Here is a 14,665-nt window from a genome sequence, read left to right as displayed (position 1 = left end):
ATAGACTCACTGTAGAGAGAGTGTAAAGGATGTTGCCAGGCAACTCATCTAAGTTTGAAAGAATCTAAGCATTGATAATGAGTCTTTCTCAGTTTGGCTCCCACACAAGAAGAGTTTTAGTGAACTCTCACGTGTTTACAGGCCATTCACAAGAGGTATTTCTAAAAGTAAGTATCTGTATCCAAAAGGAGTCCATCTCGGAAACCTATATTTCTTTTCTAATTCAAGTTTAATGTTTCCAGCATCACAAGTATTTTCTATAATCACCAGAAATCCAACAGGAATTAGGCATAAAGGCTGTATGCAAAAGTGTTGCATAGAACACTTTTGTGTCTAGTGTTGAATATTCTTATTCACATCTTCAACATTTCTGTTTGCACATGGCCACAGCAAAATTTCTTTAAGTATCTCAAATCACAAAAGTAACCCTACTTACCTAAAACTACTTATCTACCAAAATTATTTTAATTCTTTTGAAAATTACCTTTGAAATTATTTTCAATACTTACTCTCATTATTGTATCAAAGTCAAAACAGGGCATTCAGTAAAAACTATGTTCTATTAAGAAGAATAGGCAATCAGTTGCAAAAGAGGTAACATGTTTTTATGAGTAGTATACATGCAAAACACTGCTCTGCTGGATGGGCCTGATCCAATCCTCCCTCTTTCAAAGCAGACACTTTGCATGCATGCTTACCAGGGCAGTATGCATCCACGTCCAGTTTCTGAGCTGAAGTGAGGGTTGGTGAGCCAAGCTCGGATTCTGGAATTCGTGGGCTCTCAACAAACTTTGCCTTCCTCAGAGGGGCTAAGAACAAAAAGAGAGAGAGAGCAAGCAAGAGACAGAGAGAGCAAGAGAGAAAGAAAGAGAAAGGAAGGGAGAGAAACAGGGAAAGAGAAGGAAAAAGGGAAAGAGAGAAACATAGAGGGGTCATGAGTAAGGGGAACAGCAGGCAACAGATGGAAGCACTTAAATGAACGACACACTCTGTCAGACTCAGATCAGGTTACCCTATTTTTTGAGCCAGAAAAAAAAAAAAACAACTAACTGCATTCTTCATAGAGGAGATGGGTCTTGTTAAAAGTCACTGAAAACTGGAAAAGCTAAAATCTAATATTCAAAACTATTAGTATAAATTGTGATTGTCTGTTACCTTATTTCTCTCTCTTTATAAAGCAAAGAGCTTTCTTACTTTGGCTTCTTTTGCCATTAAATACAGATGTTGACTAAGGAAAGCACAGGACTATGTTTCAAGGTTTTGTTTATAATAACTGTAATCAAAAGGTTTTTGTTATCCAGAAATAACTACTCTAATACTTGGTCATGATAAACACCATAAGTAGGATTAAATATAAGCCATCAGGCTTAATCTACGTAGCTTAACAAGAAAATCAATTACCTTACTTCTCAGCTATTAATGTAAGAAGTCAAAACTGCTGGTGGACTAAAGTATTAACTAGGCCCTGCTAGTTTGACACTAGAAGCTAAAGACATGTGATTTAGTTACCAATTTAATCATGATGCCTATGGAATATTAATATCTCATGCCATGGAATCCATTCATTCTTGTAAGGAATAAAGTATAACTCATGAATTGAAAGTTTTACTTATTGAAAGTATGTATACATTTTATTTACTAATTTTTAGGAGGAAAAATTCAGGAATGCTATTGATACACATTCGAATAATCAGTTATTGTAAAAGTTAAAATATGAGGATTGCTTAGGTGCTTTCAAACTGAGTTCTATTAAATAAACTATAATAGGGTGACAGTGCTTAGCACAGTACTGGCACAAAGTATTAGTTGAATCTGAAATTGATTTGTTTGTATTACATATTAGTGTCATAATCATAGGCGGCCAAGACATGTGTCTAAGATCACATTACTTTTCTCAAAAGTTTCTGCATGTTCTTCAAAGTCCTCATCCATTACTGACTCACAAGAGATTCTACGTTATTCTTAAAAGACAAGTAATATACAACTCTGTTATCACAATGGTCAGAAATCTCCTTCATTTTCTTTGAAGGATAAAAATCAAGCATTAAAAGTATATAGAAACTATTTTCAAAATGTGTCAATACTCAAAACCAACAGACAACTAAGTCATGCTTTATACCTTAGGGTATGCATATTTTCAGTATATGTTAAAAAATAATAATAAAGCCTGTTACTGTCTCCATGGCAACAAAGGCCTAACATTAAGAGTCCTAACAGTATGGTTCTGTCAAAAGCAAGCTTTGGAATAGCAGAACTCTCACCTTTGCTATGAGTGTGAGACTTCAGCCTGTTTTTAAAAATCATTATTACAAATAAAGATCTCAAGTGATTTATATGTATATATGCAGGCTACTAATAGCCAATATTAGAATCTCTTTCATTATAATTTCACCAACAGATTTAAAAATAATGAAACAGTTTATTTATTCAATACTGCTTAGTATAGGAAAAATGATTATATAGTAATTTAATCCTTAAGGCTCTTAAGTCCTTTACTAGAATTTTATTAAAGCATTGTCATGGCATCAGAGTAACTGTTTTACCTGCTGAGTTCTGACAAAGACAGCACAGGTCCCTGCTCAAGGGACTCTATATATCTTAAAATCTTAAAAACATTTTTAAAATAATGAAATTTAGGGCTAGTAGACAGACCAGAAACTTAAGGTAGAAATGTAAGAAAAAAAGTGAAGGATGGCGGGAGAACTTAAGGGAGGTATGAGGCGTGTACAAGAATTATGAGATGAAGTCAAGGGAAAAGATCAGGGTTCTAGAGATCATACAGAAAAAAGGAAATAGCTGAAGACTGTGAAGAGAGTATGGACTATATGGTGTTAATCAGAAGTTAAATAGATCTGGCAGAGGAAAAAAAATAAAACCTCTTACTAAAATACACAATTCTCCAGCAAAGAGAGTTATTTTAGATCTATGAAGCTCGATGTATACCAACTTCTTTATTTTCCCTTCTCAGGAAATTCCAACTGAGGTTGTCTTTATAGCTCACAGGAGACATTTAATTCTTTCTTCTATCTACTCTTCACCTCTTCCCTCATCCATGGGGTACTGTGCATGTCTAATAATAAAGTTAAACTGTTTTATAAGGTAGATGATAATGGTGTTCTCATCCAAGTCACAGAAAACTAGTGTCATTTGTAAGTCAAACACAGCAGGGACAATCACAGATATGATAAGTTGAACAATAGTCATAATATTGCTTGGTGGAGAACACAGAAGGGCAAGTTGGAAGATGGGGCATAATGTTTTACCTGGAAGCCTGGAATTTTAATATGCTTCATTGTTAAAAATGGTACATAAGATGATTCATGTGAGTAAGAGAATTCCACATTAAAAGGCCTTCTCTGATAGTTAAAAGAAGAAAGAAAGTGGTTGAGATGAGATGGGTAGGAACAATCTAAAGCCCAAACTTGGCATTTTATTGTGATGTAAGAGATAACAGAAACTACTGCACAAATAAGTGATTGGAACTGACACTGGGAACATCGATTCTTATGCCCTCAATGACTTGAGTTACAGAATCTGGCAGAGGTTGAGCAGATGAATGCATATCAGCTTAGAGGTTAAGTAGAGTGATCTGAAAAATCTAGGTCTTGATTCTAGCATATATTAATAGTAAGAAATTAGGCAAGTTATTTAGCCTTACCAAGCCTCAGTTTCCTCATAAAGTCACAGTATTGTTATGAGGCTTAACTAATTCCAAACATGTATAAGTATTTAAGCACAGTGCTTGGATACAGTGATATAGCTCACTTATTAAGTGTATTAATACATGGACTAGTGAGGGCTATGGCTACAGAAAACAAAGTAAGAAAGTAGTTTCAGACATACTATAGAGACAGCATAACATGGCAGCACATTAGTGAGGAATTTGAGAGTGCAGGAATTAAGGGTAAGGGCTCTGAAACCAGAATGCTTACATTAGAGTCCTATTTCATTCATTTTTTTTCTAGCTGTAAGAACCTTTCTGTGTTTGTTTCCTTTCATCAGTTATTTTGGGCTAATAATATCAAAGACAATTTGTGAGGATTATATTAATTCAAATAAAATCCTCAAAACAGTACCTAGCCCAGAATAAATGTTCTAAAAACATCAGCTGTTATTATTGTTTTTGCTGTTGTCATCACAGATTCAGCATGATTTGGAAGTCTGAACCGTGCATATATGTTGAGGCATGGGGGTAGTAAAACAAAGATGTCTAAGGGGATGAGAACAGTGATATCACCAATTATTTTTTAATTGAGAAGGGAATCATGTTGAAGAAAATACAATATGTTATGCCTTAGTAGAGTATCCAAATCAAAATGGTCTAAGTTAGACAACAATAAATATGTGGTACAGAATGGAAGTTAAACAGTATTCTTTAGACCATGGGTTCACAAAATGTGGTGCCTGGACCAGCAGTATAATATCACCTGGGAATTTGTCAGAAATGCAAATGATCAGGCCTCACCCCAGATAAGCTGGGTCAGACACTCTGGAAGGTGGGGGCCCAGCAATCTGTATTCAGCAAGCCCTGCAGGTGATCGTATGGCACACTAAAGTTTGTGACACTGGGTTAGAGAATCCACGAACACCACATGCAAACTGCTCATTAAGAAAATTTTCTTAAGAAAAAAGCTGTAATGAAATACAAATCAAGGCCTCATCTGTGAGAGTATCAACATGTGTGGTAAAGTTAGAATTTCTTTTCTTTTTTCTTTTTTTTTTTGTGAGACAGGGTCTGGCTCTGTTGCCCAGGCGAGAGTGCAGTGGTGTGATCACAGGTCACTGCAACGTGCAACCTCCTCCTCTCAGGCTCAAGTGATTCTCCCATCTCAGCCTTCCGAGTAGTCGGGACCACAGTCATGTGCCACCACGCTTGGGTAATTTTCGTTATTTCTTTTTTTTTTGGTAGAGACAGAGTTTTGCCATGTTGCCCAGGCTGGTCTGGAACTCCTTGGGCTCAAAAGATTTGCCTGCCTCAGGCTCCCAAAGTGCTGGGATTACAGGCATGAGCCACCCACGCCTGGCTATTAGAATTTCTTTTCAGTCATTCTTTTACCAATTTAACTCTTGTGTTGTTGTTGTTGTTGTTGCTGTTTTTTAAAGAGTCCTAAGTTATAAACTATTAACCATACGGGGTCTATTTTGAAGAAATAACAATACTATCTATACTCACTAATTCTTCCCATGATCACCTGGGAGGCAGGTGGTTGAGGGAGGATAAGAGCAATCAGATTCATCACACAGGAATGCTAACAGTGAAAAGAGAAAATCTACCTATCGAGGTTCCTCTGTATGCTGGAATGCTGTAGATAATGTTGAAGTATATCTAGTCAAAGAAATATAAGGGCATTAAAATAATAAATAATTACTGAGGTATTGTCTTTAGTAAATGTTTCATAGCAGAAGGGATTTTTTAGGAGGAAACTGGCAGAAGACTCAGATAAGAATATGCAGAGAAAACAGTATGGAGGCAGACCAAATGAAAGCAAAGATCAAGAAAATGTAAAATGAAAGATAAATATAAAGATAGGCAGAACAATAAAAGTACCAAGAAAGTATTTTCACAAAGTTGGATTTGAGATTATAAAGTATATTTAGTAAAGTTAACCTGAAGATAACTTAATAAACATTAATTGTCCAGTGTGGTAGGAAAATAAAAATGTTTGTGCAGGCAAGAAAAAGAAATACAAGGCATCCAAAATAGAAAGAAGTAAAATTATCTGTTTGCAGAAGACAACTCATATGTAGAAAACCCTAAAGACTCCAGAAAAATACCTGCTGGAACTAATAAATTCGGTAAAGTTGCAGGATACATAATCAACTCACAAAAGTTAGTTGTATTTCTATACACTAACAATGAACAATCTGAGAAAAAAAACCTAAGGAGACAGTTCAATTTAAAATAGCAACAACAAAAAAATAAAATATGTAGACATAAACTTAATCAAGGAAACAAAGGACTTGTGCACCAAAAACTATAAAACATTGCTGAAAGAAATTAAAGAAGGTACAAATAAATGAAAAGGCATCCATTCTTCATGGACTGGGGGACAATATTAAGATGGTACACCACCCAAGTGATCTATAGATTCAATGCAATCCCTATCAAAATCCCAACGACTTTCAATGACTTTTTTTTCCCCCAGAAATAGAAACATCCATCTTAAAATTCATGTGAAATCTCAAGGGAACCTAAATAGTCAAAACAATCTTGAAAAAAATAATAAACTTGGATTTCTCACACTTTCTGATTTCAAAACTTACTACAAAGCTATAGTAGTCTAAACAGTATGGTACTGGCATAAAGACAGACATATAGACCAATGGAATAGAAAAGGCTGGCCAGAAATAAACCGCATCATCAGTAATTTTTGACAAGGGTACTAATACCATTTAGTGGGAAAAGGACAGTCTTTTCAACAAATGGTTTTGAGGAAACTGAATATGCAAAAGAGTGAGGTTAGATCCTTATCTTACATCATATAAAAAAACTAACTCAAAATGGATCAAAGACCTAAAAATAAGAGCTAAAATTGTAAAACTCTTTGAAGCAACATAGAAAGAAAAGATTTGAAGTATAGAATTGTAAAGAAGTAGAGAGAAACATTCAGAAATTTATCTGGAAAGAGAAAACTATATTTTAAAAAGTTTTAACAAAGCTTTCATATGCAGAATCTTATAACATTTTAGTTCCTAAACATTTACTAGAAAATAAACCTTTGAATATCATGAATTTTCTGTAGTGGGAGTGGGAAAGAAGGGTAGAAGGAGAGAGAGTGTTTGTGTCATTCTTTGTTTCCTTCTTATTAACCCTGGATCTCTGTTAGGTTTAAAATCTGGAAATAGGTGGGAAGGGCATCCTCCTACCCTATCTAATGTGCTGATTAACTATTTCTCATGATTGTGCTTCAATGGTGACATAAGCAACATCCTGAAGAAAGTGGAAATGCAAGGAGATTTTCCCTTTTAATTATTCATTTCCTGCAAAATGGTGGGGGGATCAAGAACAATAAATAAAAATAAAATAAAGCACACACACAAAAAAAAACAGAGAGAAGGAAAAACCAGTAGAATCTGACATTTTGGCACAGGGTAGATAAAAGTGAAAAATGGTGAAGAGGAAAAAAATGATAATTCATATTCCCTGTTAATTCTGAGAAAGTAACTATCTAAAGAAAAGAAACAAACAAAAATAAAAAAGATACAATGCAGAAAAAGAAAATGAAAATTTGATATGATAATCTTTATCAAATAAAGCCTAGTCTATTGTAGAAACAATTTCTGACTCTTCATAATGCAAATAAAACTATACTTCTCCGAAACCAATTATAAATTAATACACAGCTGCAAAGTATCTTTCTAGTTATTTCTTCTATGTAAGTATAAAAAATGAAGTACATGTTTTATAAACCTCTCATCTCCCTCTATCTTCCCCAATACTACGTGTTATGCCTTTTAGTTCCCTACTCGGTATACTCCAAATTTCATATAAAAACTGTTGTGTGCAGTTTTACATCCAATTTATGCTGAAGTGTCAAATAATTGGAACACATTTATTTAAATGTGAATGTATATTATTGTAGCTAGAGATATAGTATATGTAAACATTTCTGAAAACAGACTATTAGATATCTGATTTCTCTGTGATTTATACAAATATAAAGGAAATATAACATGTATGCAGTGTGGCAAAGTAAAGATGACTTTGTTTACCAATACAAATATCAATTAGTATGTGGCCACTAGTTATCTACTATGGACTCTCATATGAACCTTTCCTAACCCTATTTATCATAGTGAACAACTGTAGAAATGAAAAAACGATTCATTTTATCTAAGCAAAAAGGCAACATTACATAGTTTCACCATTTTTAAGATTAACACAGCAATTATATCCATTTAAAAAATATTGAAATCTACCTAGTCAGCAACAACTCATAGCATATGGTCTCAATATAAACAGAGGCCCCACTAGAATATATACCATAAAGAATACAGAGCTAAGTGTGGAGAAAATATTCTGACTTTGAGTCTATTGAAAATTTAGCATTTGAATATTAAATTCTAGAATTTTTTCTTTTTTTTAAAGACAGGGTCTCACTATGTTGTTCAGGCTGGTTTCAAACTCCTGGACTCAGGCAATCCTCCTGCCTCAGCCTCCCAAAGTGCTAGGATTACAGGTGAGAGCCCCTGTACCCAGCAAAATGTGAATATTAAATTCTTTTAAAGAAAGTACTTATCACCTAAAGACTTTTATACTAACTTCCTAATAATGAAAATAAAACAAAAACTCTAAAGTAACCAGAGCCAAATAACTGAAATGTCATCATTTAAAATCTATAAATAATTCAATAAGGGATGAAATAACTATATACTAATAGTGACACAGCAAATTGCTACAAAGAAATAGCAAAAATAATGGAATTTGAGAAGGTATACTAGCATATTTATCTGCAGGTAACAATTTCAAAACATGTATTATCACAAATATATTAATAAAGTTTTCTACTGATTAAAATAAAGAGGTTGTGATATCAGAGCTAAATGCTTTTCTGTATTTAGTAATTTCTTGTTCAGAAGTTATAGCTGTAAAATATAAATTGATAATTTTATACACAGGCAAATATTGCTAAAAGCTCTAGAATAATTATGACATTCCTATTTAATTTTTCATCTTTATCTCCTTCTTTAAACATTTCATAAAAAATGTGACATAACAAAGGCCCCACTCTCTACTAGAAATGTTACTATGTAATAAATATGAAAAGAGGCATCATGATAACTTTTTAAGGATTAGTATAATCATCTGAGAGTATTGGGATACTTCACAAGCATGAAAACTCAGATGTGTTAAAAATGCAAATTTGGTGCTACATGAAATTTTCACATACAAATAATGATAGTTTAAGTGAAAATTATTGTTAGAAACCTGCAATAACTATTTGTAAACCAATTCCATAAAACATATGAGCTGTTCCCTTCAATTCAATGAATGCTTCTGTGTTCCTACCATGTGCACAGAGCAGTAAGAAATGCTTCAGGGGATTCAAACATAATTAAGACAGTGTCTAGCCTAAAGGAACTTAATGAGGGGTAAGACAGAAGAAGAACAGCTATGATACAAACAGGAGAAAGCCAAGTGCCATGAAAATGGGACAAAACATAGGCTACACAATTTAAAGAGAAAAATGTATTGCAGATGCCCCCCAACTCATCGGAATTTAATATATGTTAATTTTCTATTAACAATTGGAATTATAAGGTGATTTTAAGAAACTCGTTTCAGAAGACCCATTAATTTCACTAATTTATCTTCTTTTAAAGTTTCATGAAAATTTTATGGTTACAACAATTGAAAAATAACTGGAGAAAAACATGCTCACAGCTTATGTCTTTAAAAATCTGGAAAGCACAAATTAAACCCCATATCAGGCAGAAAAATAAAACCATAAAGATTAAAGCAGAACTCAATGAAATAGCAAATAAACTTATTTGCTTTTCAGAGGAAAATGATGAAACTAGAATTTAATTCTTTGAAAAGATAAACAAAATAGAAAAAACTTACTCTAGACTGACAAAGAGAAGCAGCAAAACATGAACTATCAAATTAGGAATAAAAATGGGGCCATCACTATTGACTCTGCAGAAACGTAAAGGACTATAAGGGCTTATTAATAACAACTTTAAGCCAACAAATTTGATAACTTAGATGAAATGGGCAAATTCACAGAAAGACACAAATTATCAAAACTCATTCATTAAGACATGGAAAAATCTGAATAGATTTATAACAAGTAAATAAACTGAATTAGTAATTAAACATCTTACCACAAAAAAGCCCAGTCTCACTTGTCACCACTGGTGAATCCTAACAACTACCTTAAGAAGAAATAATAGCACTCCTTTACAAACTCTACCAGAAAATTAAGAAAGAAGTTGGGACAGGAGCAAGTGACTTAGAAAATCAAGTTACTTCAGATATATGTGGCTAGACTTTATACCAACAGTGTATAAGAAATCTGTAGCAATGTCTGGCTTATGAATTTAGTTTGTTCTAACTTAGTTCAATCAATTAAAATAAATATCATCACACTTTGCCTTGTTTTAAAAATTAATGATAGCATTTTAATGTTTATCAAGTAAAAAAGTTTAAAAACTTTTTCCAACATTACATCTATAGTTGGTAGTTTTCTTATAGAGCTTTATACAAACTTTTAATTTTGCTCTGATCTTATTTGGCACTCAAATAAGAATTAAATGTAACAATTTTTTTAAAATGAGTATTTAAATGGAAGAGAAAACATCCCTAAATTTTGTTTTAGAAAGACCGATGAAATGGGATCATTCTGTTGGGTCTTATAGATGGCCTATTTCTTTTAGTTAGTGATGCAAAACTTCTTGCTAGAGCCCAGTTCTAATGTGAGGTACACAGCTCTAAAAACAATTACCTCACTTTCAAAAAAGGCTATGTAACGACAAATAAAATAACATCATTTGTGTAACAGTTTATTTTATACTTTTTTTTTTCCTGAGACAGAGTCTCGCTCTGTCACCCAGGCTGAAGTGCAGTGGCACAATCTAGGCTCACTGCAACCTCACCTTCTGGGTTCATGCAATTCTCCCACCTCAGCCTCTGGAGTAGCTGGGATTACAGCTGTGCACCACCATCCCAGGCTAATTTTTGTTTTGTTTTGTTTTGTTTTGTTTTTTTGTTTTTTTTTAGTAGAAACGGGGTTTTAGCATGTTGGCCAGGCTGGTCTTGAACTCCTGACCTCAAGTGATCCGCGAACACTGGCCTCCCAAAGTGCTGGGATTACAGGCATGAGCCACCACACCCAGCCTATTTTATACTTTTATTTAAATTTTTACCTAAGCTCATTCGACCTTTGTAATTTTTCTATGTAAAATACATTAATCCTGTTTTGCAGATGGGAAAACAGAATCATAAGATCTCTCGTCCAAGATTACAGTAATTAAGTGGTAGATCACAGATTCATATCCTGATATTTTGATTTCAAATATTATATTATTTCATTTATAATACTCTTCCTGGGCAGGCATGGTGGCTTGCGCCTGTAATCCCAGCACTTTGGGAGGCCAAGGCAGGTGAATCACTTGAGGTCAGGAGTTCAAGACCAGCCTGGCCAACATGGCGAAACCCCATCTCTACTAAAACTACAAAAATTAGCCAGGTGTAGTGGTGGTGCGTGCCTGTAGTCCCAGCTACTCCGGAGGCTGCAGCAGCAGAATTGCTAGAACCTGGGAAGCAGAGGATGCAATGAGCCAAGATGGTGCCTCTACACACAGCCTGGGCAACAAAGCGACACTCTGTCTCAAAAACAAAACAAAAAACTGTTTCTCAAGGTATGGGATTGATTTTAGGATGTAAAAGATGATTTAAAATCATCCATAAAAACAGCAGTAAATAGCACTGAATTACATAGCGCAGTGGGCATTACTAGTGCCCACCAATATCCTGGTCTCCATTCCCTTCTAGGCAGAGGGGTGACTACAATTACCAGCTGTTGTGCAGTTTAGAAGACTAGTTTGGGCCAATGAAATAAAAGCAGAAGTGACATAGTCCCTGCATGATTCTACAGTGTATCTCTTCCTCTGACAGAAAAATCATGATGAAAGTCTCACGTTGAGATAGTGAAACTACAAGATTGAAGCAGCAATAAAGGACAGCTGCCCTGGAGAGTTGCCAACATTTGTTGGGTGAATTAGAAACCAACATTTGTTGTATGAATCTGCTGCCATTTTAAAGATGGTTTGTTATGGCAATATAGTTTAGCCTATTCTGACTAATGAAATTGCTACAAAAGTTACTCTTTTCAATTATCTGTAAATCCTTCTGAATATGTCAAGAAGAAAATTTTAATGTGCGGCTAGTATCAGCTAATCCTCCTTTTTAACAGAGAGAGTTGAGCTTCAGAATCATTTGAATGTTTAAGTAGCCAGATTAATGTTCTAGTTAATCTTCTAGTTATGTTCATGATATTGATTTTCTAGTTTGACTAGTAGTATAAAGTTTCTTTAAAAGTAAATTATTTAAACAAAAGCATGAAATTCCAAGAAAATATTAGGTTAAACAAAAAGTAGTTATAATCAGGTGGGGCAAAAATCATGAAAATCCTATACCAAATGAATGAAATTAAGAAACAGTGCAGGTACCAACATGTATTTCTTTCTTTCTTGAGATAGGGTCTTGCTCTGTCACCCTGGCTGAAGTGCAGTAGTGTGATCACAGCTCGCTGCAGCCTTGACCTCCTGGGATCAAGTGATCCTCCTACCTCTGCCTCCTGAGTAGCTGGCGTTACAGGCGCATGCCACCACACCCAGCTAATTTATAAAAATGTTTTGTACAGACAGGGTCTCACTATGTTGCCCAGGCTGATCTCAAACTCCTTGCTTCAAGCAATGCTCCTCAGCCTCCCAAAGTGCTGGGATTATAGGCATGAACCACCACGCCCAGTGGCCAAACTCTATTTCATCATACACAGTCTTGCTCTGTTGCCCAGGCTAGAATGCAGTGGTACGATTTCAGCTCACTGTAACCTCCACCTGTCAGGATCAAACAAGTAGCTGGGACTACAGGCCTGTGCCACCAAGCCCGATTAATTTTTTTGTATTTTTAGTAGAGATGAGGTTTTGTCATGTTGGCCAGGATGGTCTGGAATTCCTGAGCTCAAGCAACCACCCACTTCTGCCTCCCATAGTGCTGGGAATACAGGAGTGAGCCACTGCACCCGGCCAAACTCTATTTCAATAGAGCAACTTGACTTAATTCTCCATTTTCTGTCTAGTTTGTGTTGAGTTATAAGCAAAACATTTAGGCAAGTGCATTTAAGTTGGTGTTCAGTATGAAGGACACAAGTGGCATTACAGTCATGACTGGAATACTGGTTAGGTAATAAGAGAATTGGGAGATAACAAGTATAAACAGAGAAAATAATAAGTTAAAAAAAGACTTCTCATATGAACAGACATAATTATTTGAGCAATCTAGTCATTTGATGAGATAGATAATCAGAGCAGTCTCCTCTTAAAAAATTTTTGCCATCTTTTCAGAAGGGCCAATCCAGTTCTCTATACTTTTAATAGCCTTCAATTCCACGGATGGCATAGTCAGAGGTCAAAAGTGAAGAAAGAGGAAGCACAGACTGAATCTGTGTGTGGTACACACGTGTAATCTGTGAAGAATCTACGTCCATGGTTACAATGCAGCTTCATAACTTAGACAAGTGTGGTATGTCAATACAGAAAAGCTGTAGTTACTGTATTAAAGTGAGAGTAAATCATGAGGTCATTCTTGAAAGCTTTAGAGTGGGTTCTCACTCAAAGTTTCTAAATTGTGTTACCACACTTTGAAATATGTGAAGGATTTTATCATGACCAAACCTGGCACAGAAAGAAAAATCTTTTAAAAACATGTTTCTGATCATTAAGAAAGAGAAAGGAAAAGATAGGTAAGATGGTGAAGAGAAGTATTTCATTTCAGAGGATAGAAGAATACAGATTGACAAGGAGGGACAGGATATGCAAGTACACAGCCTAAAGTAGCCCTTCCAACAACCGTCCAAGCAGAACAAGAGCTATTAGCACTAATACAAAAGAAAGAAAGCAATGTTTTCATCTTAATGAACTGTTTGAGAAAGACAGAAGTTTCTCAAGCTCAATTTCAGCCTATGTATTTATAAAAATTATGGTCCTCTCACAAAGATGTATCACTACAGTTACAGTACAATTATGTTTTCTCCTCGTATTAGGGTAGGCCAAGAGCTGAAACAAACAACTTTATCTCAGTAGCCCAATACAATAGATTTCTCATTCAATATGCGTATTCAGTAGGAAGCTTCTTTCTATAATGTAGTTCCAACAGTATCTTACAGCCCCAGAGTTCTTTGTTGGATTCTCTGCATCCAGAGACGCAGGGGGTGGGAGGGGGAAGGGTCTCTTACAAATTGCACATGTAAAGTTTCTGAACTTTGCAAAACGTCTGGAACTGGAACACATTGTTTCCAATCATACCTCCTTCAAGCTCAGTCATGTGACACACTTAAGTGCAAGGAAAGCTGGAATATGCAGTTATATGCAGTTTACCCATATGCCCAGGAAAAATGGAGAACAGGTTTTATAAAAAGATAGTATTCTTTGCTATACTCTATATAATACCTTGGACACTCATAAAAATGAGATGCAGAGCTAATAAAGTAGCAGATCCTGTATTAAATTTAGCCCTCTTTCTTTCAAATGGGCTGAATATACATCATCAGGACTTAAGATCAACCTAAATTTATTTATTTATTTCCAGACTTTTTCCATCAAATATAATGCTTTATATTACAATGCCTAGAATAGTATCTGGCATATGATAGCTGGTTAATCATTATTTGTTAATTGAATAGTATAGAGAATCAAAGCAAAGACAGACATTACAAATAAGAGTTTTACTATACAAAGTGAGTCTTAAAAAGCGCTCATGGATAAAACAAATCTTTGTCACCTGAGAAACACAGAGAGGCTTTCATGAAACAAACAGATTATATAAACTATCTTCATTATAATGACTACAATCATTTAATTTCTAGCTTTAATGACTGGATTCTTTTCTATAAAAGATATCCAACAAAATACACTGAGAACAAAGAAGAATTACAAGGGA

General features: G+C 34.8%; 1 protein-coding gene across 10 annotated transcripts in view; it reads right to left on the bottom strand.

Moving 5' to 3' along the window:
• Positions 1-14,665, bottom strand: part of TANC2 (tetratricopeptide repeat, ankyrin repeat and coiled-coil containing 2) — a 471,869-nt gene that overhangs the window by 275,393 nt on the left and 181,811 nt on the right. For 6 of the 10 annotated variants that reach the window (XM_008963747.5, XM_034942671.3, XM_034942667.3 and 3 more), the window contains one exon: positions 699-809. The exons of the other annotated variants lie outside the window; for them this stretch is intronic. In XM_008963747.5, the coding sequence (XP_008961995.1) occupies positions 699-809 (111 nt within the window). The remainder of the gene's footprint in view (positions 1-698; positions 810-14,665) is intronic. 10 annotated transcript variants of the gene reach the window in all.

This window comes from Pan paniscus, chromosome 19 (genome assembly GCF_029289425.2).
Source record: "Pan paniscus chromosome 19, NHGRI_mPanPan1-v2.0_pri, whole genome shotgun sequence".
NCBI lineage: Eukaryota > Metazoa > Chordata > Mammalia > Primates > Hominidae > Pan > Pan paniscus.
This window is presented reverse-complemented; position numbering and strand designations above follow the sequence as displayed.